Source organism: Coffea arabica, chromosome 9e (genome assembly GCF_036785885.1).
Source record: "Coffea arabica cultivar ET-39 chromosome 9e, Coffea Arabica ET-39 HiFi, whole genome shotgun sequence".
Classification (NCBI taxonomy): domain Eukaryota; kingdom Viridiplantae; phylum Streptophyta; class Magnoliopsida; order Gentianales; family Rubiaceae; genus Coffea; species Coffea arabica.
Window position 1 is genome coordinate 38,051,741 of NC_092327.1, and position 25,235 is coordinate 38,076,975.

At 36.6% G+C, this 25,235-nt stretch overlaps 5 protein-coding genes and 1 pseudogene across 5 annotated transcripts; 2 read left to right on the plus strand and 4 right to left on the minus strand.

The window, feature by feature from the left end:
* The first annotated feature begins 288 nt into the window (after positions 1-288).
* LOC113710664 (uncharacterized) lies at positions 289-2,320 on the plus strand. Its single transcript, XM_072065818.1, has 3 exons — positions 289-882; positions 1,465-1,643; positions 1,733-2,320. The coding sequence occupies exons 1-3, from the start codon at positions 570-572 to the stop codon at positions 2,318-2,320; spliced, it is 1,080 nt and encodes a 359-aa protein (XP_071921919.1). The 5' UTR covers positions 289-569.
* A 4,584-nt stretch (positions 2,321-6,904) lies between these two features.
* LOC113709261 (patatin-like protein 2) lies at positions 6,905-9,092 on the minus strand (annotated as a pseudogene).
* A 3,787-nt stretch (positions 9,093-12,879) lies between these two features.
* Positions 12,880-13,620, minus strand: LOC113710663 (antimicrobial ginkbilobin-2-like protein). Its single transcript, XM_027233783.1, has one exon. It carries the CDS (start codon positions 13,618-13,620, stop codon positions 12,880-12,882), a length of 741 nt encoding a protein of 246 aa, XP_027089584.1.
* A 3,066-nt stretch (positions 13,621-16,686) lies between these two features.
* LOC113710662 (antimicrobial ginkbilobin-2-like protein) lies at positions 16,687-17,404 on the minus strand. Its single transcript, XM_027233782.1, has 2 exons — positions 17,221-17,404; positions 16,687-17,138 (listed from the first exon to the last, which is right to left on the minus strand). The coding sequence occupies exons 1-2, from the start codon at positions 17,402-17,404 to the stop codon at positions 16,687-16,689; spliced, it is 636 nt and encodes a 211-aa protein (XP_027089583.1).
* A 2,784-nt stretch (positions 17,405-20,188) lies between these two features.
* Positions 20,189-23,665, plus strand: LOC113710661 (uncharacterized). The gene has a single exon (XM_027233781.2). The coding sequence runs from the start codon at positions 20,189-20,191 to the stop codon at positions 23,663-23,665; it is 3,477 nt and encodes a 1,158-aa protein (XP_027089582.2).
* A 66-nt stretch (positions 23,666-23,731) lies between these two features.
* On the minus strand, positions 23,732-24,371 carry LOC113710660 (cysteine-rich repeat secretory protein 38-like). Its single transcript, XM_027233780.1, has 2 exons — positions 23,950-24,371; positions 23,732-23,846 (listed from the first exon to the last, which is right to left on the minus strand). The coding sequence occupies exons 1-2, from the start codon at positions 24,369-24,371 to the stop codon at positions 23,732-23,734; spliced, it is 537 nt and encodes a 178-aa protein (XP_027089581.1).
* Between the last annotated feature and the right edge of the window lie 864 nt (positions 24,372-25,235).

Here is a 25,235-nt window from a genome sequence, read left to right on the forward strand (position 1 = left end):
GGGGACCTTGCCAACCGATTGGCCATATGTATCCAAAAACATCATTTGGTAAACAACATAGAAGTTTCCAAGATAGTTGGTATCAAAAGTTTGTATGGTTAGAGTATAGCATATCGAAAGATGCGGCGTTTTGCTTTTGGTGCTTTCTTTTCAAAACACAAAATAAGGGAGGTCGATATGCAGAGGATGCCTTTACAAAAACGGGATTCAATAATTGGAAAAAGGCAATGGAAAGATTTAATGAACATATTGGAGCTGTGAATAGTTGCCATAATGATACTAGAATACAGTTTGAAAGTTTTCAAGATCAAAGGCATAGTGTGTCAAATGTGCTACGATCTTGTGGGCGCGAAATAGATATTGCATATCGCACCCGTTTAACTGCTGCTCTGGATGTGACCCGCTTTCTTTTGAAGCAAGGATTGGCTTTTCGTGGAAATGATGAGTCAACTAGTTCTTCAAATAGAGGCAATTTTCTTGAATTGTTTGAGTGGTATAGCCAGCGAAATACTGAGATTTTTGAGGTTGTAAATCAAAATGCTCCTGCAAATAATCAACTAACTTCTCCAATGATTCAAAAAGATCTGGCACATGCTTGTGCCTCAGAGATCACAAGTGTTATAATCAATGATATTGGAGACAATTATTTTTCCCTAATAGTTGATGAGTCTCGAGACAGTTCAGTGAAAGAGCAAATGGGAGTTGTTTTGAGATATGTGAACAAAGAAGGGCGTGTGATTGAACGTTTCCTTGCAATTGTACATGTGTCTGACACCACATCTCTTTGTTTGAAAGATGCAATTGATTCTTTATTCGCGCAACACGGATTATCATTATCCAAATTGAGAGGTCAAGGATATGATGGAGCTTCAAATATGCGAGGTGAGTTCAATGGTTTGAAGGCCCTTATATTACAAGAAAATTCCTATGCGATGTATATTCACTGTTTTGCTCACCAACTCCAGTTAGTTATTGTTGCTGTTGCTAAGGGAAATATCATTGTCAGTGAATTCTTTGTCTATGTCTCTATGATTGTCAATTTAACTGGAGCATCATGTAAAAGGAGAGATCAATTAAGACAAATAGAACATGATAAGATTGTTACACTTTTAGACAGTGGAGATATTATTAGTGGAAAAGGCAAAAATCAAGAAACTAGTTTAGCAAGACCAGGGGATACTCGTTGGGGATCACACTATCTAACATTACTTCGTCTATCCTCTATGTGGGCTTCGGTGATTGGAATATTGGGAAATATACAAGATGATGCCACCACTTCTGACAATAGAGGTATGGCCAGGGGTTTGATTGATAGAATGAATGATTATGAGTTTATTTTTGCATTGCACCTGATGAAGTATTTATTGGGAATCACAAATGACTTGTCACTTGTTTTGCAACAAAGGGATCAAAATATTGTCCAAGCCATGAGTTTGATTGATACTATGAAATCTCAATTGCAAGACTTTAGGGAAGAGGGATGGCAAATAATTTTAGATGAAGTCAACAATTTTTGTGAGTTGAATATGATTCCCGTGATTGATATGGAAGACAGTATAGCAATCCGTGGCAATGCCAGGCGCAGTCGCAGAGGTCAAACCATCACTAATTTTCATCATTATCGCGTGGAAATTTTTTGTGAGGTATTATTTTTGAAATTATTATTTCATTACATTTGTTACTTGTTAGCAGATTTTCTTAGTTATTAATTTTATTATTGTTGTGATGTCAGGTTGTTGATTTAATTATACAAGAGATGAATAATCGTTTCTCGGAAGTTAGCACGGAATTGCTTAGTTGCATAGCATGTCTTGATCCAAAAAGTTCTTTCTCTCAATTCAATGTGCAGAAACTACTCCGTCTTGCTGATTTATATCCTGAAGACTTCTCAAGTAACGATTATTTATATCTTGAGTCTCAACTTCGAAATTATATTTATAATGTGCAACGCGATCCTCAATTTTCAGAAGTTGGAGATTTGGGAAGTCTTGCTCAACAAATGGTTAAAACTGGTAAAAATACAGTTTTTCCATTGGTTTATCGTCTGATCCAGTTGGCATTAGTTCTACCAGTTGCGACTGCTTCTGTTGAAAGAGTATTTTCTGCAATGAATATTGTCAAGACTGATTTGCGCAACAAAATGGGAGACGAGTGGATGAATGACTGCCTGGTTGTATACATCGAGAAGGATATTTTTGCAACAATTGAAAATGAGCAAATATTGCAGCGTTTTCAACGGATGAAGACTCGCAGAATGCAATTGCCTCCTCTTCGTTATTCGAGTGCAACAATTACCAATACTTCAAGTGTTAATCAATAACAAATTTTTGGGTATGTATAATTATATGTTTTTATTATTTTTATAATTATTGATTCTAAATTTTACTTATTAAATATATTTATTTCGTCACAAAAAAAAATTTTTAATACACTTCAGCCCCCCCAAAAATAAATTTCTGGCTCCGTCCCTGCTTCCGGACAACACCTATCAGCTTTGTTCCTTGCACTGTGAAGACATAGATCATACCCTTAGGAAATGTAATTCAGTAGTTCACTTCTAGACAGGTCTTAAACCACCTTGGTTCCCCAATATAAACCATCTCCCTTTCACAAGCTGGCTCAAAAAAATTTGCACTGACCCTTCCTCATCTCTTTTTCTCTCTATTCCTTGGGGAGTTTTATGCACTTTTGCTCTTTGGGTTATTTGGAACACTCGCTACAAAAAAATATTTGAACCTCACAAATTAGTCTCAAATCCTTTGAACTGGTGTATAGACCTGGCTTCACAACTCTAGGCCCACAATCTCATTCCATTCCTTACAAGGAATCCCAAGTGCTGGTAAGATGGATTCCTCCACTTTGTGGCTAGATTAAACTCAACTCTGACGGTTCTGCTCTCAATACTCCTGGTATAGCAGGAGCTGGGGGGATCTTTCGCGACTATTCCGGCCGTTGGATTAAGGGTTATAGTAGAAAGTTAGGCATCGCATCTAACATTCTAGCTAAACTATGGGGAGTTAGAGATGGACTCCAACTTGCTATTGCGCTAAAAATCCCTTGCCTAAAAGTCAAAGTTGATTGTGCTGATGTTATTTCTCTCCTAAAATCTACTGTTAATCCTGATCATCTTTTCCATCCAATTATCATGGACTACAGATGCCTGCTTTCGCAGCTCCAATGTGTTTAACTCAGGTATGTCTACCGTAAAGCCAACATATGTGCAGATGTCTTAGCAAAGTTGGATAGCAAGTTGGATCAGAACTTTGTGATTTTTGAATCATGTCCTCCAAAACTCCTTTTTGCTTTTGATGAGGACACGAGGGGCATCTGTTATCCCCGTAGCATTAGGACGATTCTATAATAACTAGGGAACTTTTGATTGCTTTCTATATATTTCGCCGTTTCATCAAAAACAAAAACAAAAACAAAAACCAATAGTGTTCTTAAAATAGTATAGAGGGCACAATAGTGTTGGAGTATTAGTTAGGGACCACAATAGTGCTTTGAAAATATTTTTGACTCATCTTTTAAATTGCCTTTGTTTTGTTCAGTAAATTTTGCCCTATCATTCCATCACCACTAACAAGTAAAATTCACAGAAATCTTTGAACTTGGCGCTTATTTTGTTCAAGGGCTTCTTTGAGACAATTGATAATTGAAGAGTCAAAATCATATAAAGCAAATAGTTTAAGGACGGAAAGGATTGTTTCCTCCTATGTGGGTGCATTCGTGCTCGCATAATCTATATAGTGACATGTACTGACAATTTAATTTTTTCTAAATGTGCTGAGCATGTTGTTAGTACATATAGCTTGAAATATTGGAGTTATTCAACAAGAACAGAAATTTTGAATGGAGGGAAGTGATAAGTGACTAATTTACGTAATAATTGTATGATATTTTATATTATTTTTAGTCACTTTAGTTATATTATTGGTAGAATATGAATCATTTTGACTATAATTGGTGAAAAATGCTTTTAAGTGATTAAATGAGGTTTTTATCACTTTTTACTTGGATTTTGTGTATTTTGACAGTTTTGACACATTTTCGTATTTCGACTATAACTTGAGCTACAATGATCGGATTAAGATGATTCATGAACCAATTTGAAGATAAGAGATAGATATACAACTTTGGTGAAGACATCTAAATCCAGTTTGAAGGTTTTCCAGGTCAAAATGCCGAATTACAATAGCAAATTTCTACTGGTCGAAACTGGAACAGGGCAATGAGCAGGTAAGGGTATTTCGGTCATTTCTCAGCCTACACAGATCCAAATGAGGTGATTCTTGATGCATTGGAAAGCTAACTCAAAGGGCTACAAGTTTTATGTTTTGGTCAAGAGCTAAATCAGCTTTTATCATCAAGAAAAGATCGGTTGAAGTTGGGCCAAAAACAGAGTAAGTGATCCACACTCGGATCCACTATTCATCCGAACCCTCGGTTGTTTCTGGGTTAGTGGATCCGAGCTCGGATCCATACGGATCCGAGGTACTGTAGCAGCTCGGATCACTGGTCAGAAAAGGCTGCTCTGTACGCGTAAAAAATCAATTTCACCTCCACCAACTCACATTGGATGCTAGACATGTGAGAAACATTCCCAGCTGTAAAAGGGAGATGTAATCCTCATTTCTTGACCACCTTTCATCATTAAATAGCCAAATGCATTGCAAAAATAGGGAATTGGGAATTCATAGGAGAAATATAGAGAGTGAGCTACGGGAGAGCTTGAAACTGCAGAAATGTAGCTCTTTCATCTCCCTAGTGATAGTTTAGCTTAGTATAGAGTAGTGTAGCTTTTCCATTCTTGTTTATTATCTAGATTAGGATGAAGATGGAGGATGAAGAAGGCAAGGAAGAAAGCTCATGTGACAAGGGTTGTATTCCTTCCAAACTCTTTATCTTTTGTATTTGATTCCAAGTTTAGTTAATATACAAGTTCTGGATTTTGTGTTCAATATGTGTTTCTAAAGTTTATACCTTGGGTTTGGTTGAACTTTCTATGATTGTTAGTGTTAATTGTTTGGTTATTTGATTGCTACGATTTGAGCAAGTTATTTAGCACTTTGGCTCTTTAAATCATGATTAATCTGGTACCATTAATTGTGATTATCTAAGGTGTTGTTTCTGCAATGGAAATTGAGATTTAACACTAGTTCAAGAAGTGCTAAACATAGGGAGTACACTCACGAAAGTAGAGGTGCATCTATGTGGTTTTTAGTGATTCATTTCATGTAATTTCATTGAAGAAATGAACTTGTAACTAATTTCATAACCATGAGAATAGGTATAGATTAGTTATAAGTATAATTGATTCACTACGAAAGTAGGAGTCAAGTGCATTAGGAAATTACACCATAACTAGCCTAGATGTAGTAATTAATGATCCAAATATAGCACTTGCATGAGTAGTTAGGGATACCACAACCCAAGGAGCTTTCATTTGTCATTTTGTATAATTTCATTAGGTTAAATTTGTTATAATTTATTGATAGTCTAAATAATAGAGAAGTTTTAGTAATACCGGTAATTGTTCACTCTTCCTTGTGGGATCGACCCGATATATACCCTAAACTACTAGTTGACCTGTATACTTGCAGTGAACGGGTGTAATTCGGTTTTTTAACTTGTACGTATGTAAAATACCCGTCAGGAAGAAAATTGTAGTGATTCACTATTACATTTTTGAATGTACATGAAATTTGAAATCGTAGCCACAAATACATGTAGGAACACTAAGTCAATTTACTCATGTTTTTGACCAAGATAACTATGTGGAGAGTGCTGTCCACGTAGGAAATGTCCTTTATCATGGATCCATTATAGCAACAGCAAATTTGGTAAAAGTATTTAGTCTTCTTCAGTTATATTGTGTTCTATGGAAACCGGTGTAAATTTTTTTAAAAAGGAAAGTAAGTTAAAACAATGCTAAATGTACAGGAAAATTAATGTGAATGTATACTTTTGAATGATAAATTATGGATAAATTATGTGCACTAAAAATTGTTCACTAATTTTCTGATTCATTTGATAGGTAAAGATGTTAATGATGCCTAAAAACACAGAAAAACAAGATGTTAATGACATGTGGAAATAGTTGCACTTCCTTATTTTACTATAATTAGTCTAAAAGTGCGACAACCATAGCTAATTCAGTCAACTTACGTGCCACTGTGGTACTTCTTAGCTCAAGTCTTCATTGAATGATGTGAAGCAGTAGCTAGGGAGTAGAAATTTCAAGACATTGACCAGTGTTATCACTACGGCCTCCAGGCTCTATGTAATCAAGAAAGAAAAAAATCTTTCATTGAAGTACTATATACAATGCTTGTGTTCTCTAGAATGTTACTTTTATATCAGATGGAGATAAGATAAAAGCTATTAACCTTTATAATTTATTACTGACGTGGTTTATATTTGATGTAAATGAAAGAGTAAATGAAGAATCACTATTCAACCTTAAAAAAAGAGAGCTGGAGAGAAATTTAGAAAAGAAAAATAAAGGAGTAACTTTTGTCCTTTGATTCTATAGCGTTTGCATTTCATTTTCTAAGTTAAAATTTCTGGTGTTGAATTGTTATTTTGCTTCAGTGTAAGTACTATAGGTACTTGGCAGATCATATCGATCTACATATCATTTTGAGAAATAGAAAAATCCATTATCAATTTCTGGTGCCCAATTTTGGTGTTTGCGTGTTTGGCCAGTTTTATTGTCCTTGGACATTATAAACTGCACAATCTTACCCCAAAGAAATTGCACCATCTCAAACAAAATGTCTTTTACGATTTATATTCATAAAAGAAGCTGCATGTGTGTAGAAAAAAGCTATGATTTAAGGAAAAGAAACTGAACTTTTTGCTTGAATATTGAAATGATATACATAATACAATTCGCGTCTGATACTTTGAACCAGGGATTATTTATCAATAGAATAAAACGATAAAAGTACATGCCTTCAAAGAAGATGAATTTAAATGAACATAATTATTACAACATGATCACAAGTAAAATGTTTCCAAGAAACTATATATGTAATCACTTGCGCTTTGGCACCCCTTCTTTTGATCTAATATCACGAAGCCGCTTCTCCTTTGAAACCGTTTCCGCAAACCTAGATGAAATCATCAAACGCAAGTAAGTTTATTAGAAGTTCAATTGCGAATATTAACGAAACTGCAAATGATTTTGGTGTTGCTATGTCATAATTAAGAGGCTGTAAGAGTTGAAACAATTCTTTCATACTTTTTGAGCGCATCCTCATTTGTACCCTGATTCAGAGGTTCAAAAACTCCAGATTGCAAATTCACCCTCGAAACTGGTTTTTTGAGCAATTTCTCGCCGACTTGCACCAGATTCTCTAAATTTTTCTTAGTTGCGATATCCACAGACGATAGATCCCCAGTTAAAGTGTCATCCTGATCACAATTTTTTGGTAGGCAAACAGAAGACGGAAAAAAATTAATTTTTTTCATCTAATTGTATATTAAATTGTTAGCGCCTAATGAAGGTGAATTGTTACCTGAATGCGTAGGTAATTGGCTTCACATTGGAGGGTTTGAAAGATTGTAGCAAGGTGAAAATCGACCATGTCACTGCTTGCTTCGGTGAAGACGTCTACTAGTGGAGATGAACCACCATTGACTAGCCAAGCCAAAATGCCCCACTTGGCTGCGTTGTCTGCATCATATTTCTGTTCAATTTTTGCTGTACCGGTTCCCAGAGATAGGACAAGAAACCGGTCAAATTCCATAGGCTTCATGGGAGAAAAGTCGGAATTTCCTTTGCTTATCTCCCTGGTCACTTGGTTCATGGCAACCAAAGTCTGAATTAATTAGAGAACACATGATTAATAATTCAGAGGAATTCATAAGAAAGTGCTGGAAGTTAAAAAAGAGTCTCCATGTTGACAAACAAATTTTGATATGGAAAGTACCGGATTATTTGCTGCAACTCCACCATCAACGAGATTGAATTCTCTCTTGCTCCCATCAGAATTTTTGGTTTCAAAATGATGGGCCGGAAGGAAAGTGGGAGCAGCTGAAGTTCCAGTGCATATATCAGAGAGCAGAGCACACCGTCTAGACTTGGCTCATTCTTGATCTGATCACGAATGAAGATTGACACTAATTACTTATGATCCGAAGTAAAAGACAACGAGCTGAAATGAAATAACAAAGGAAGTCTAAAAAGGAATTTAAGGTCTGACTAATTAACACGAACCGCATAGTTAGAGAAAATGGTAGGCTGGAGTAGCTTGATATCAAACGTTGGAATGACAACATTAGTCAATGTTTGGTGCAACTTTGTTTTTCCCACTTTTTGTTGTAGCAAATTATGGAGATACTTGCCATCGTATTTGGGTCCTGATAGAAGCCTAAGTTCTTGTTGAGCTTGACCAAAGAAATTGCTGCTCATTTAATGGTCAAAAAAGAGTCATGTTAAGTACAGCTCCCATGGCATATATCTCATCATGAACTAGCAACTTACTTAAACGGGATCCATTCTAATGAATGGGGTTAGTATAATTATTTACCTCTCTTGGGGGAAGATTTTAGGACAATTTTCAAGATAGAAGTCCTTGATATCTTTGGCAGCATAAAGGGGGCGGTTATTTTCATTAGGGGCAGTTAGCATAGCAGTCACAAGGCCACCAGTGCTTGTTCCGGCAATCACATCGAAGTAGTCAGCAAGTCTTGCATCTTTACCATCCAATTTCTGCGAAAACCCCAAACCAAAGTAATGAAATCCGTCCGTCCCAAAAATAGCTTACACGCTAAAACAACGTAGAAAGAAGACCAATATGGAAATCGTCAATTAAAAAAAAAAAAATGCACCCATGCGTGGCATCATGATATCAAAGACTTTTTGTAAGGTACCTGAAGCTCAGACTCTAAAAATCCAAGGATTACGCTAGGGATGATTCCTCTGATCCCTCCACCATCAATGCTGAGAATTGTGACGGTGTTTCCGTAAGTTGGAAGCTGCAGAACTGACTTGGCAGTCTTCTCCATCGGTGCTGAATATTAGTCGATCGGGACTGAGCAAAGAAAGTTTTAAGGAATAGGAAGTTGGAAGAGAAAATAAGAATGACTGAGAGAACTGTTCAGTGCTGATTTCTGCATCAGGTTTGGGTATTTATAGAGTTTGATTCCACATTTCTTGCATGGCTTCCTCAGTCTTTTTCTTTCTCGGCTTCATTAGTCGAATTTTCCCCATTTCCATCCTCATTCTCTTTTTCCAACTTCAACATTTGACTGGACTCTATCATATCAACATCATTTGTTATGCCAGAAAAATTAGGAAATTAGTACGAAATGAGACTTAATGACTCTGAGCAATAACGTAACTAGTTACCCAATGCATGCATGCCCAGTAAACAAAAGATTTTTTAAAGTTTTCTTTCTTTCTGACTTCAATTTTTGGGATGGAAGAGAAGTGCCCTTTTTTCTTTCTGACTAGAATTTTCATTCATCTTTATCTTGAGGTGCAAAATGAGACAAAACTATGCATTAGGGCCTTAAAATGTTGTAGGGTTGAATCTTCCATTCAAATCTAATACTATTACTTTTTTTTTTATTTTTTGGAGAGTACAATTTAAATAAAGTACATCAAAACCACATAAGTATTAGATTTTGGGTATGCATAAACGTCGATGAAGGTATATCCACTGAATTCTACCATTTGATTGGCATTAGGATTCTTTTCGTAGTCGGGCAACCTTTTACACCATGACTTTTAATTGTGAAAGAATGTTAGCCAGCATGTATCTATATATATATTTTTCATCTCCTCACTTTTAAGATGGTTCCAATTTAGGAGATTCTAAGCTTAACAAGCGGAAAAGGGGAACTTGAGAGTCGAGACATACTTTGCTACCAATTAAGTTGGATTTTAGAACTAGAACGCAATACATACCAATTTAAAATAATACAAATTTATCAATTGTGGCAACAAAATAAATGGATTGGAAGAAAAACAAGAAACAATTTAGAAAGGAAAATAGAATTTCTTCTTTCGGCCGTCACTGAAAATGATTGCTTCTACAATAAAGATTCTTAATACCGCAATTAATTTTTACTACATTATAACTTCTTCTTCTTTTTTGACATAATTATTTGGAATATGCAATGACACACGTGAGTAAGAATAGTCGACAGACGGCGGAGGCGGAGGCGGAGGCGGAGGAAGATGTGGTAACTTGAAAGAAAAGACTCGTAATAGAAAGGAAGAAGTGCATTTTTTTTTGCTATCTTGACTGGAATTTTCATTCAACTTTATCTTGAGGTGCAAAATGGAAAATGGGATCTTAGAATATATTGGAGGATTCAATCTTCGTGGATTCGTGGTCCGGTGCAACTTGTGGTTTCAGGAAACCAATTAATTGCTGCCCAAACTCTTGGGATATTATGGCACTGCTACTTTTCTACGCCAACTATGGGATTTTTCTTTTTGCGTATATCGTGTGAGTCGATCATCAACCATCATCAGTTGTACTAGTAGTTACCAGATCTACGTAGATCAACGTGTGAGCAAGCCGATGTTGAAAATGCCATCAGGTTCAAATTGACCAAAGGGCCTAGGAATCTTCGGTTTCACACTTTCCTGCGTCGCTCTCTATTCCAACTTTTGTTATATTATTATTTCTTTTTCATAAACATAAGTTTTCAGTTTTTTTTTGTTTTTTTAATATTCAATAACTAATAACTAGGTAAAAACATAAATACAACAATATCAAAAAAAGCAATATATAATAGAAAATTAAAAGATACAGCAAAAAATTCATAAAAAATCTCGTTTTTTTATGCATTTTGATGTTTTGAGTTTATTAAAATTTGTGTATTACTCATTTAATAGTTTTTGGATTTTAAGTAAACAAAAATGAACTAAAATATGATATTTATGAAGGAGAAATATATAGCAATATAACCAACAAAAAAAAGAACAGGGAGTGGCACAGAAAGTGGGCTTGAGGATCCGTTGTGGACCACATAGTGGAGTTAACGCAACAACTTGAAATTTTTTATTAAAAACAAAATGCCACAATTTGAATTTTATTTCCGCGTGTATTATTAAATAAAATGTCAAAATTGTCCTTCCAAGTCTAAATGCATTTGGATTTGAAAAAAGCATAGTTTCTATCATTTTCAACAATAATTCTTGCAGAAAAAAACATTCTCTTTTTTTTCTTTAATAAAAACATCATCATTTCATTAAATTTGTATTAATAACACAAATTACACCAACCATATACAAATACAAACAGATTTGAAGAATGAATATTAAATGCTACAAATCTAAAATATTACACTATAAAACTCCAAAAATACTCCATCAATATCATTTGCCTTGAACAAATGATCGATGACAACAAAATTGCATTGCCTCGTCAATCAATCGGCTATGTGGCTCACTGGTTGATTTGGGAAAATTCTGTGTGACAATAAAACCAAAGATCAATTTTGCCTTCGAGATAAACGATAGCAACGCAGGAAGACTAAGGATGCATTTGATAAAATTAAAATCTGAGAATCGAAATTTGAAATCTGAATTCATTAAGTTATTGAATTGTTAAATACTAAATTTGATACATTTGAGTGTATATCACATTAAATGATAAGTGAATAGTTTATCACTTATTATTGGGAGCAAATTTTGTCTAGAAAATTCAGTGCCATTTATTTAATTCAAATATTCAATTTTTGCTTATCAAACGCGTCTAAACATATTAAAATCTTAATTTATTAAGTTTAAGTGCTGAATTCTGTTATCAAACAGAGTTTAAATTTATTGCCCAGCAGCCTAGCTAGAAAAAAAAAAATTTTTTTGAACGCAGAAAAATTGTGGCCCGGTCCAATTACAAGGGCTGGTCCAGAGGATAACCCCTCCGCTACATGTGAAGAACAAGATGCGAACACCTGCATGACCCCAAAGGAGTCCGGATAAGCAAACCTTTCAATGGGAAGCATAACAGGCTCGGGCAAGGCACGATTTAGATTGTCGTTGTTCAAATCTTGGTAACATTACAAATTGTGAGGTATAAGCTCTCCCACTGCAATCTTGACAGGAATATATAGGTTTCTTAACAAATGAAGGTTAGGCCACCTTCCTTCCAAAGATTTTGAAATTTACAATTTTTTTTTTTTGAAAAATAAAAAAATTAGGATATGTAGTGGAGAAAATTACATTTTGCCACCTCAAAATGTTAACTTCAAATTTTCAAAGGCTATAGGCACATTGTTAACTACATTAATTCTCAATCTCTGATTCTTCCACGGCATATATGCACTCACCGCGCCTGTATTTGCTAGGATGTATATCACTAATTACAAATCTAATTGCCTAAGGGAAAATTAGATTGCTAAAAGCCTAACTTGGAAGTGAGACCGTACAGCCAAATGACTTAAATTAAACAACCACAACCAGGACAATTCAATCCAACTGAGAAATGGACTTTTCTTGTACAGCTTAAGTAGTTTTTAAGATTTGACCAGCACAGCACATGTAGGAGCAAAACCTGCATTGCTTGTAAATGTAGTTTCAGGAACCATTTTAGAATATAGAAGTTTTTTTTTTTTTGAAAAAAAAAAAGGAAACTAGAAGCTAATTCCATAAGAAAGCTCAGATTAACAAGTATCTGATATTTTTCATTGTACTCGAAACTTGGAACACAACATATAGCATCAAGCAAACATTAGCTTCCCTCTTTCCGCATCTTAAATCTTATGCCTCCTCTCTACTATTCAAAAAAGAAAGAGAGTAAATGGTCTTAGAGATATGTAAATTGGCCACAACCCACAAGTGCTACTGCTTATAGCACCTTAATTGTGCGTTACATTCGGCGTTTTATTAAGAAGCATAGTCGCCTAATTTGCTTTTTAAGCAATGAAGAACTGATAAAACTCGTACTGCAAAGTGCAAGCTGCACTGACGAATCGACCTCCCCTGGGAGTAAAATCAGGGATCCGTTCCAACATCCCAGCAATGCAACTCTCACAATCAGCTGGAGAAAGGTCCAAGGCACACTGAACCAGTCCATAGATTGTATTCCCTGATTCATCTGCAAGCTTAACGTCTCCTGTAGCAAAGAACGTTTTGGTTGCAGTAGCCTTATCTGTTAGATTGTTCACAAACTTGGTTATAGTTTCTACTGGTGCGGAGATGCTTATATTCCGACCTCTAGAAATGTAGTACGTGTCAACTATGTATTTGTGGAAGATATCTCTGTGCGAGTAAATCAGCGAACAAATTTCAGAGAGACCAACCGCGCCTTTCTTTAATGGACACTTTTCGAGAATCCTTGCAATTACAGCCCCAACACAGGCTTTGCATTCTGTTCTTGAAATATCACCACGACAGAAAGATCGGCCGTATACCCCGCGACCAGTTTTCGGCTCGCCCACGAATTCAAGAGCGAACCCTGTATCAGGAGTTTTATTCTGAAGATCATTCAAGAGAATGCTCAAGTTCTTGTGGTATTTACTCCTGGCAGGAAAGTGGTTAGAATTTCTGCAGTCAGCTCCAATACGCTTGAGAGGATCGTCTCCCGCCCCCATTTGCACGAAAAGGGCAACAGACAGAATTACAAAGATGGAAATGGTTAATTGTGAGAATGCCATCGCTAGCTGGAAGATGGATTGGAGATTGGAGGAAGTTGTGTTCATTTTAAATATCATTTGCTGCAGTTATATAGTACTCTACTCCTCCTCAACATAATTTTTTTTTTTTGTTCCAAAGTGTTATCCAATTAACATAATTCACATATTTTTTAGTCTTATTGCAGCATTTGTATAGAGCTCAAATAAGTTAAATAATCATCCTTTGGAATACTTTCTCTTTCAATGTTACTCACTTTAGTATTAGGTCCTTGGCTTTTCCTTTCAGCAGGTTGCAAATGTACGCATTACACGTATTTCGGTCCAGAAAAGTATTTGGACAGAAGCCTGAGATTGTCGCCGGCTTTGTATTGCCTTAGAGCTTCATAATTAGAGCTCAGTTGATACTCATTAATGGTTGTCCTGGAGTGGATTAACCGAACAAGCCTGCTTGGCAATTATAACGAGCATTGTGGAGCTCTTCTTCTACTTCTTCTTCTTTTTTTTGGTTGATATGAAAAATGTAGCATGCACAACCGGAGGGTATCCCTCAATCAATACAAGAAAAGAGCGACAGAATAAACCAATTGACACACTACCACATAAACTGACTATAACAAATTATCCGGATAGCCATTGAACCTTTTAAATAATATAATTTTGGCCACTCAATTTTTAAGAGTGTATATTTACCTACTAACTATTAAAAGTATAAATTTTAAACCATTTTGTCTGTTTTTCAATGTTAAGTCTGCCATATTTGATTATGTCTGGTGACACGTCCGGTCTTTAGATCTGATAGATTTAAAAGGTGAAAATAGACAAAATAGTCTAAAATTTATATATTTGATAGTTTAGTAGGTAAGTAAATACAAACTTTTAAAAATTAAATGGCTAAAACTTTGCTATTCAAAAAGTTCAGTGATTATTCAGATAATTTGCTCCACTGACTATCCATGCTCAAAAAATAGACTGTGAATAGTGAAATAAGCTGAGCAGAATCCAAAACTAAGTCACAAGGGCATGATTGAAATCAGTCTAGGATAAGTATGTAACAGTGATATCCCTGGGATCTCTTCCTCACAAATTAGAAATTTAATTGTCCAAGGGGAAATGTTTTGTCTAGATGAGGTAGCTTTAGAGAAATTATTACTGCAAAATTCTCAAATTTAAAATATGTTTACTCATGATCGTTTCATTTATGTGGAACTTTAGTCTTTCAAATGGCTTTAAGTGACAGCCCAGGGGTTGGCTTGGATGATCGTAGGCTAGTAGTTATGAACCTAATGATCGTGTGTTTGAGTCCCCTTCTACCAGTTGTGTATCCTTGGGGCGAGGTGCATGCCCGCAGGAGGATTAGTCCAGCGTAAACTGGGATACCCTTGTATTGACAAAAAAAAAATTGGCATTAAGTGACAATTACTAGAACTCACCTCTGAAAGTAATCTTTTGTTTTGGGACACTAAGAAGGGGAAAAAATCGATTTAGTTAATCTCAAGAAAATTAGCATGTCAAAATAAGCTGATATATAAATGTCAGTAATTATCTCAATCATTATGTCTACTTAAATCCTGAATTTATACCCTCTTCAAGCAAAAAACATAAGTTTTCCTGACAGATTTACAATCTCATCTAACTCAGCTCAGGTGAAAACTCGAAAACTTGGTTGCTTTACTTTCCTTTTGAATGTTCTCGTCTTCTAAACTGATCAATCTAGACAATTTTTTCGCTTCCTTTTCTATCTAACCTTTTCTCTCCACAATTTACTATGTGTCTCTTGTAGCTTGAACTAGGATCTGTGGTGGTCTAAGCCCACTGCAATCATTTGCTTGTCTAGAAAACGTGGGTTTGACTAGTCTTTCAATTATTCGTAGATTTTGATTTAGCAAATAACATCGTAAATTCATGCTTGCCATATACTCCGTACATGCCATTATTAATCTCCCAAACAAGATTCCCTAATTAAAGGTGAAATCAAAATAATGTTATAAGTGGCATACCTGTTTTTTTTTTCCATAGAGTAACTTATATATTGAGGATAATATATATAATAATTTACTTCTAATGAGTAATTATTTTGTTTTGGTGGATTGTATTCCTTGTTTACCAAAAACCACTTCATTTATAGTTGAAACGTATAGCATAATGTTTAGAATTTTTTTTTTTGTAAAAATTTACTACATTACCACAAAATTTAGGTGACAGTAATTTCATCACGAAGCATTAGAAAGCTTCACAAATTTTCATGCTACAGCCTCCTGCAATTTAATGCTATGAAAGGAGGGAGGATTGGATTGGGTTAGGTGGTTTTCGAGAAGAGAATGTAAGTGAAAGATTTCGACTCGACCTTTCCTACTTACAATGAAAAAAAAAACACTTAATGCTATAATAAAGTAGAATATCAACCATCTAATTATTAGATGGAGCCCTTACAGCCAATAATAATTCATATTTTTACATCAAAGGGACCATAAGGGGGAACAAAAATGGTGTTTCGCTAAAATTGACCAACGCGTGTAGGAGCATAACTTGCATCGCTTGTTGGTGTTAAGGAAACAAAAATATAAACAAGTGAACGTGATATTGCAAATTTCACTAAAATTTTTTGAGTTCCCACATCATCAAGGATGGAACTAATGGGCATTGGGTAGGGAAATCGCCTGTACAAGTCTTAAAAATTTATGTTTTTTATTTTTAAAAACTAAAAAAAATTCAAATTTTCCAAAAGTTTTAGAAACTTTCATGATTAAAGCTTAAAAATACTAGAAGTAGCTCCTCCAAAGGAAAATTTTTTGTTCTGTCGCGGCAGATTCATCCTAGTTTCAAGACTCACTTAATGTAATGCCGGCATCTGTTTTGGAAATAATTAGAAGCTAATTTCATAATGCAACTCTGATTAACAATTAATTATCTGACATAATATTTCGTTGAACTTGAAAGTTGAAACATAGCATATAGCATTAAGCAAATAGTACATTGTTTTGGAGACGTAATTTTAGTCACAGGTGTCGGTCGCTTTTAACAACACCTAAAGCAGTGTTTGATTTGGACCTTTTATTTGTTTAGAGAAGCATAGCCTCCCAATTTGCCTTAAGCATTGAAGAACCTATAGAACTCGTACTGCAAGGTGCAAGTAGCACTGAGGAATTGACCTCCTTTCCCAGTATAGTCAGGAATCCGGGCCATCAACTCACCCATGCAAGTCTTGCAATCAGCTGGAGAAATATCCGAGGCACACTGAACCAGTCCATAGAGTGTACTTTCTGATTTTGCAAGCTTAACTTCTCCTTTAGCAAAGTAAGTTTTGGTTGCAATAGCCTCTACTGTCAGATGATCCAGAAACTCAGTTATAGTTTCTGCTGATGCCGGGCTGGTTACATTTTGAGTTCTGTAAATGTAGTAGGTGGTGTCGCCGATTTTGTGGAAAATATTTTTGTGCGTGTAAATCAGAACGCAACATTCATACAGGGCAACTGCGCGCTTCTTTAATGGACATTTTTCGAAAATCCATGCAATTGCAGCGCCAATGCAGGCTCTGCAATCTACACTCGAAATATCACGTCGACAGAATGCTGTTTCGAAAATCCACGTATTCAAGAGCGAACCCTGTTTCAGGGGTTCTACTCTGAAGACGACTCAAGAGAATGTTCAAGTTCTTGTGGTATCTACTCCCAGCGCCGGCGGGGAAGTAGTTTGATTTTCTGCAATCAATTCCAAGAAGCTGGAGAGGGTCATCTCCAGCGCCCATTTGCACAAAAAGGACGACGGACAGAAAATATATGGAAATGGTTAATTTTGAGAGCGCCATTGCTGGCTGGAAAATGGATTGGATTGGAGATTAATTAGAGCAAGTCGTGCTCTTCTTAAAATCATTTTTGCTGCAGTTATATAGGATGCTGCTCAACCTCTGGAATAATTTTAATTATCTTAATATCCATCAAATTATTTAACTTGTCTTATCCAATAAAATAATTAATTTGCTAGCCTAATGATTTGATTTATTCATGTGCTTTGTTCCTTTTGCTTGTTTGTCGCACACCATGTAATTTCTCTGTGACAGTTTCCTTGTTGGAGCTTGGCAGATGCTCATTAATGGTTGTCCTTGATGGAACCAGCCGATCAAACCTCTCTACACTATAGAAACAATTATTGTGCTGCTTAAAATTAATTGCCCTTGGATGTGAACTCTAATATGTTTTTTAATCTGAATTTCTATGCGCATTATAATAGCTAAGCCTGCCTATCAAATAAATTGATGGGTTGGTAGTTCTGATGAATTGGTTAGTACGAGCCTTCAACAATTATGGGTAATATTTTGAGGGGTTCATAATAAAACCAATCTTGTACTATAAGGCAAAATTTGAGATATGTACCATTCTTCTACATAATTAACGTAGAAAACTTTAAACAAGTTGCCTATAATAAACGCGATATGTAGATAAAAAAACATTAATTTTATATATACTATCAGTATATATATTATTACCATTTTTAACAGAATTTATACACCGTCAATGTGTAATGCTTAGGACATAGGTTAGGCAATGACGACTGGGCCTAAACTTTTGACCCATAATGTTTAAACCAAGCTATCAATATCGCGTGCTAATCCAATATTTGCCATAAACTACAAACCCAAAATGTTTAAATTAGGATCGGTTGGACCTAGGGGTGTCAATGGGTCGGGTTCGAGTCAGAAATGAAAATTTTGGACCCGAACCGGACCCGTATACCCGACGGGTCTTGATCTTAGAGTTCCAGAATCGGGTCCGACGGATCTGAGTCGAATTCATGTCGGGTCCGGGTCTAAAGGGTTCAAAATTAAATCCAAAAACAATTACAAATCCAATCTCCAAATTTAAACCCATCAAATTACAAAAATAAATCACAAATAACTTGTAATAGTCAATCCAAAATTAACCACAAATCAATCTATAAAGTCATTACTAAATTGTTAATTTGATAAAAGAATATATTTAGAAATATTTGCATTTTATAATTATTAATATATTATTCGGATCCGGGTCGAATACGGGTCAGAATTCTATATCCCATATCTGACTCCTTTTTTTTGTTAGAGTAAATGGGTCCAGATCTGGGTTCGAGTATCGAAATTATTTTTCAATCCAAACTCAAAAAAATTTTATCGGGCCCGGATCCAAACCCGACCCGTTGACACCCCTAGTTGAACCAATAACTTTTGATGTCATTAACCCCAAAGTGTTAGTGTGGGATCGCCCAATAGCTTTTAAGCCTAAACTACTCAAGTCGGGACCTAATAGCCTATGTGTGTGCAATAAAAAAAATACATAATATTTATAGTGAATGAATTTTACATACATTTGTTCATTGTTAAATAAAATTTTAATCTTGTAAATTATTTTGACAAAATTATTGTGATGTTGGTAGTTATTGCTTAGGGTAGTTACATTGAAAAAAAAATGTGTTTAAATGATAAATTAAATAATGCTTAGAGTAGTAGTTATCTTGACACCATGTGTTTGAATAATTAAAGTAAAATTAGCTTTTATAAGGGCAAAAATGTAAGTACGTAAAGTGACATAAAACATTAGCACCAAACTCTGTCCTTTCTCATTATATATAGAATATAGATATTCATTTTGATATCAACTGTACCACTATTAGTTTGTGGGTGACCCAATAATTTTTGGACATAAACTACTAGAGAGGGAGAAGTATTTAAGTCAAATTATTAGTAGCTCACCATCCAAAGTATTACCTATTACCTATACTTTTATTATTATTTGTTTCTAAATGTTGGATGCACGACATGAAGTGTAACAAAAATTAATCCTTGCAAAAAGCAAAAATACAAGATTACAAGTTAGAGAAAAGTATCCTCCGCATATTAGCCCATAGCGTTCAAGGGAAATTTTGTGAAGCTAATATCTTTTTGCATCATATTTAGTTGATACTTAGTTGAATTGTTCAACTGTTTGGATCATATTTTTGCTCATCAAATAAAGTGAAGTATGTTTTAATCTTAACCTGAAAACAGGTGCATCATGAAACGGGAACCAAATTCTTAGTTAACTAGTCAAGTATGAATGAATAACCAGTTATAGTCCACTGTCCATATGTAGCTCCCGTATGAGTTATTTTACATATCCCATTACACTTGAAAGTTCAAACATATCCCATAGCATCTGAGAAACATGACTTAGGAGAGTTGGACAAGTACTCCTGACTTAGACACACAATATTGCTTCTAACACATTACTTCTCCTTTATTCCCACTTTTCTAATGGAGATGAGGAGAAGAACCGAAAACAGTAGCACTCCGCTCGGGTATTGGATTTAACAAGCTTAGAAAAAAGGCAAAAACTCGTAATGCAAAGTACAAGTAGCACTAAAGAATTGGCCTCCTTTCCCACTGAACTGAGGAACCAAGCACATCAGCTCACTGGTAGACATACATTTCGAAGGCAACCCATGGACATGGTGTAACCAATGGGAGAATGGGGGAGAGATTAAGCAAAGGCTGGATAGATGTCTGAGTAGCACAGAGTGGTTCCAAATCTTTGGGAATGCAACCTGCAAACATGTGGAAAATGAGGCTTCAGACCACTCAATGCTGGTGCTGTATACTATACCTGCTCAAAAGAAAATGAAGAAAAGGTTTGTATTCGACCAAGTCTGGGCGCAGAGCCAAGAAGCAGAAGGGGTAGTGAGGCAGGCCTGGGCAAGACCACAGGTGGGATCAAAAATGTTCAAGATTACTAGGAAAATTAGAGAGTGTCGGATAGCTCTTCTAAGTTGGAATAGACTGAATAAAAAAAATGCAGCTATACAGATTAATGAGATTAAAAGGAAGATACAAGAGCTAAAAGATTCTGCTGTTCAAGGGAAAAGTAGGAAAATGGCTGAATTGAAACTAAAGTTGAGTAGTGCCTATAAAGCTGAGGAAATTTTCTGGGCTCAAAAGGCAAGGAGCAAATGGCTAAAGGAAGGGGACAAGAATACAGCCTATTTTCATGCTTGTGTGAAGACAAGAAGGAAACGGAATCAGATAACAAGTTTGCAGAAAGGAAATGGAGAATGGTGTTCAGATAATCAACAAATCATCCAGGAGATTTGCAGGTACTATGAGGACCTATACACCACATCTCAGCCACGAGACATGGAAGAAGTGTTGGAAGGGGTGCCTGTATCAATTACTAGCAGATTAAATCAGACTTTGATACAACCTGTGGAGGAAGCTGAGGTGAGAGTAGCTGTGTTCTCCATGCACCCAAATAAAGCACCTGGACCTGATGGTATGACACCCTTATTTTTTCAAAGATACTGGAATGATATTAAAACAGATGTGGTGTCTGCTATTCAAAGCTTTCTGAGCCATGGCCACCTTTTAAAGAGTATAAATGAGACTAGCATAACCCTCATTCCAAAGGTTGAAAACCCTATAGATCTGGCAAACTATAGGCCTATCAGCCTCTGTAATGTACTTTATAGAATCTTAGCAAAAATTTTGGCCAACAGACTGAAAAAAGTTATCGCTTTGTGCATTAGCTCTTCTCAATCTGCCTTCGTTCCTGGAAGACAGATTGTTGACAACATCATTTTGGCCCATGAAATCATGCATTTTTTAAAAAGCAAAAGAAAGGGTAATACTGCTTTTATGACCTTAAAGCTTGACATGGCAAAGGCTTATGACCGGGTGGAATGGAAATTTGTGGGCAGAATGATGTTAAAAATGGGGTTCTGTCCTATTTTTGTAAGATGGATTATGAGTTGTATGTCCTCTGTGTCATATTCTTTCAACATTAATGGGGAAAGGGTGGGGTATGTGAAACCTAGTAGGGGTATTAGACAGGGGGATCCCTTATCCCCCTATCTTTTCTTGTTTTGCTCGGAAGGGCTGTCTAATCTCATGGCAAGGGCTATTGAAGATAGGCAGATTACAGGCCTCAAACTGAGTAGAAATGGACCAGTGCTATCTCACTTATTCTTTGCTGATGACTCTTTATTTTGTTGTAAAGCGCACCCACAGGAAGCTAGAGCCATGCAAAGGATTCTTGCAAAATATGAATTAGCCTCAGGACAGTGCATAAACTATGACAAATCTGCTGCTTTCTTTAGCAGAAATTGTAGCAGACAGCATAGGAGACAGACATGTGAAAAGATGAACAACATCAGGGAGGCAAACAATGGCAAATACTTGGGACTTCCCCTGGTGATAACAGCATCAAAAAAGCAAGTTTTCGCCTACATTGTTGATAAAGCAAAATCCAGAATGCAGGGATGGAAGCACAACCTACTCAGCCATGCAGGAAAGGAGGTACTACTTAAGTCAGTCGTAATGGCTTTACCAAATTACACAATGTCATGCTGTAGGTTGCCTAAAGGACTTTGTAATGAAATCTGTGGTCAAATGGCAAAATTTTGGAGAGGCCAAAATGAAGGGGATAGGAAGATGCAGTGGGTAAGTTGGGAGAAAATTACACAGGTGAAGGGAAATGGGGGTCTGGGCTTTAGAGATCTAGAACACTTTAATAGTGCTTTGTTAGCAAAGCAACTCTGGAGGATATTGATGCAACCAGACTTATTAGTGAGCAGAGTGCTAGGAGCAAAGTATAAAATAGTGCAAACAGACTGGGATGGAGCAGCTCCGAAGAATGCATCATGGGTGTGGAAAAGTATATACAGCTCTGGACTGGTGCTACAAAAAGGAATGTGGAAGAGAGTGGGAGATGGGACTACTATCAACATATGGAGGGATAAGTGGATCATGGCAGCACCAAATGGGAGAATAGCAACCCAGAAACCTCCAGATTGTAACTTGCAAACTGTGGCAGACTTGCTGATAGAGAGGGAATGGAATAAGAAGCTGATTGAGGAGACATTCTCAGAGCAGGAAACCTCACAAATATTACAGGTGCCATTAAGTTTGTTTCCTAGAAAGGATGCGGTCTATTGGAAATACTCAAAATCAGGAAATTACACTGTGAAGTCGGGATATGCAGTAGAAAAGGAAGAGGTCAATGAAAGAAACAAGGAAATTCATGGAGAGGAAGGAACCAGCTACGCACAGCATAAAGGCAAAGTGTGGAAGAGCTTGTGGGGATTAAAGATGAAGCCAAAGATAAAACATTTCATATGGAGATGCCTACACAACAGCATTCCTGTAAACGTGTTGATACACAAAAGAACAGGAAGAGGCTCGCCATTATGCAAATGCTGTGGGGAAGGGGAAGAAACAGTGGAACACATGATTTTCTTTTGCAATAATGCTGAACCTATATGGAAGCTGGCCCCAATACAATGGGACGGATTATTGCAATGGAGATCAAATTTCTGGAGATGGTGGGAAGGTATATTAGAGGCAAGGAGCAGGCAAAGAGGTGAAGACCACATCACCCTAACAGCAAACATCATCTGGCAAATTTGGAAGGCAAGGAATGCTCGACAGTTTGAAGGGAAACGTGGAGAGCACATGACCTTACTAGAAACTGCAAGGAACGAATGGCTGGAGTTTCAAGAGGAGCAGGTGGAAAATGACAAAAAGCACAGGACAGGAACAAGTCACCATATGAATAACCACCAATGGAGACCACCAGACGCAGGGGTAATGAAGATAAACACTGATGCTGCGATTCCTACTAATTCAGCAGGAGCTGGATTAGGAATGATTGCGAGAGATTGTGAGGGAAACATTGTCCAAGCAAGAGGCATCAGGAAGTATAGCAGCGCAGGTGCGGAAATGGAAGAGGCAGATGCTCTTCGACAAGGCTTGCTAATGGCTAGAGAAGCTGGCTGGCGAAGAATTGAAATGCAAACTGATTGCAAAGCCGCCATTGAGACAATATGCAAGACAGGCTTGGGTGAAACACCAATTGGCACGATCATAGAAGATATTAGACATCTGAGTGACCTGTTCCAGGACTGTACCTTTTCTTTTGTGTATAGAGATGGAAATAGAAGTGCTCATAAAATGGCACAATTTGCAACTAAACTTGTTTCCAAGGTAATTTGGAAACAAAGTTTCCCCCTGTGGCTCAAAGAGAGTATACAGGAGGATAATAGGACTAATGTCCCTTTATGTAACTAAAATCTTGTATTATCAAGTTCATATATGTATAACAAGAATACCGTTTGAGAAAAAAAAAAAAGCACATCAGCTCACTAAAGCAAGTCTTGCAATCAGCCGCGGAAATATCCAAAGCACACTGAACCAACCCGTACAGAGTTTCTGATGATTGTGTGACCTTAACTTCTCCTTTCGAAAACAGCTTTGGAGAAGTGACAGCTTTATCCGACAGATGATTCAAAAACTCGACCACCATTTTTGCTGAAGCAGGGCTGCTTACATTCTGCTCTCTCCAAACGTAGTACCTTCCGCGATCAAGTTTGCTGTATATGTCCTGGTTGCTGTACTTCACAAAACAGCCTTCATACCAAGCACCTGCTACTTTCCTGAAAGTACAGTTTTGGCGAAGCTCCGTGATAGCTGCATCAATACAGGTTTTGCATTCCGTAGCTGAAATGTCTCCTCTACAGAGGGCTCGGCCATATATCCCACTACCAGTTTTTGCTTCCCCAACGTATTCAAAAGCGAACCCTGTTGCAGGAGTTGCTCTCTGAAGATAATTCAGGACAATGTTCAACTCGTTTTGGTATTTACTCCCGGCGGTAAAATTGTTCGATGGTCTGCAATCAACGGCCAGAAGCTCAACAAGGTCGACCGCAGCGGCCCTTTCTACAAAAATGGCAATGTAAAGAATGCAGCGGGAAATGGTTAATTTTGACGAAGCCATGGTTGAAAGAAGGATATTAGAAATGAAGGCAATTATTGTGGTCTACCTAGACTTAGTTCAGCGTCTATATAGCAGTTATTTCAGCAATTATTTTTCACATCCAAATATGTTTGGCACGAGGAATTTCTGTGTTTTTCTTATACATATTTCTTTGCTTCTAGGACAATTTGTCGGACAAAATAGTTGGATCAAGTCTGTCGCAGGCGATGTTACTTCTTTGTGCACAGCTTCGTCTCTGATCTTGGAGCTTTGTAGATAGATTCACTAGTGTTCGTCCCGGACGGCCTTGAGCATCTATATCTCTTTGTTTATTGTTTTGGCTAAGTAAGACAAAACAATTCGAGGAAGATAGGCAAAAAAACTAACCCGTCATCCAATCAAGCTTTCTCTAATAATTAGCCTAGCAACAATTATAAACATTTGAGTTCACAGATGGGGGCGTCAATTATTGCCAGGCCCTAACAACTCGACTACAAATCTCAAAGTTATTTATCACCTGAAGTAGGACTAACTATTTAGGACATACTCCATTATGGGTCCAGATCTTTTGTAGTTGCAGTAGTGGCTGAACAGAACAGTGTGTAGTGCAGACAAAGTGACTTATAATATGATGGTTGGGATTGAATTTGTAGGCACAAATTTTAACGAGTGACAAATTTTGTTGTGTTTGTATATGTCATTGTGTTAGTGTCTGCATTAGTTAGTTTAGTGTTGACATCAAGTCTTGCTTTTCATTTCTCTCTTCTTTTGATAGAGATCAATTTTAGGCGGTTTCCACTCCGATCACCACTAGCGATAGAGATGGGGACATCTCCAGAATTACAAATCTTTGAGAATATTTATAAATTACTCACTAAAGCAGTC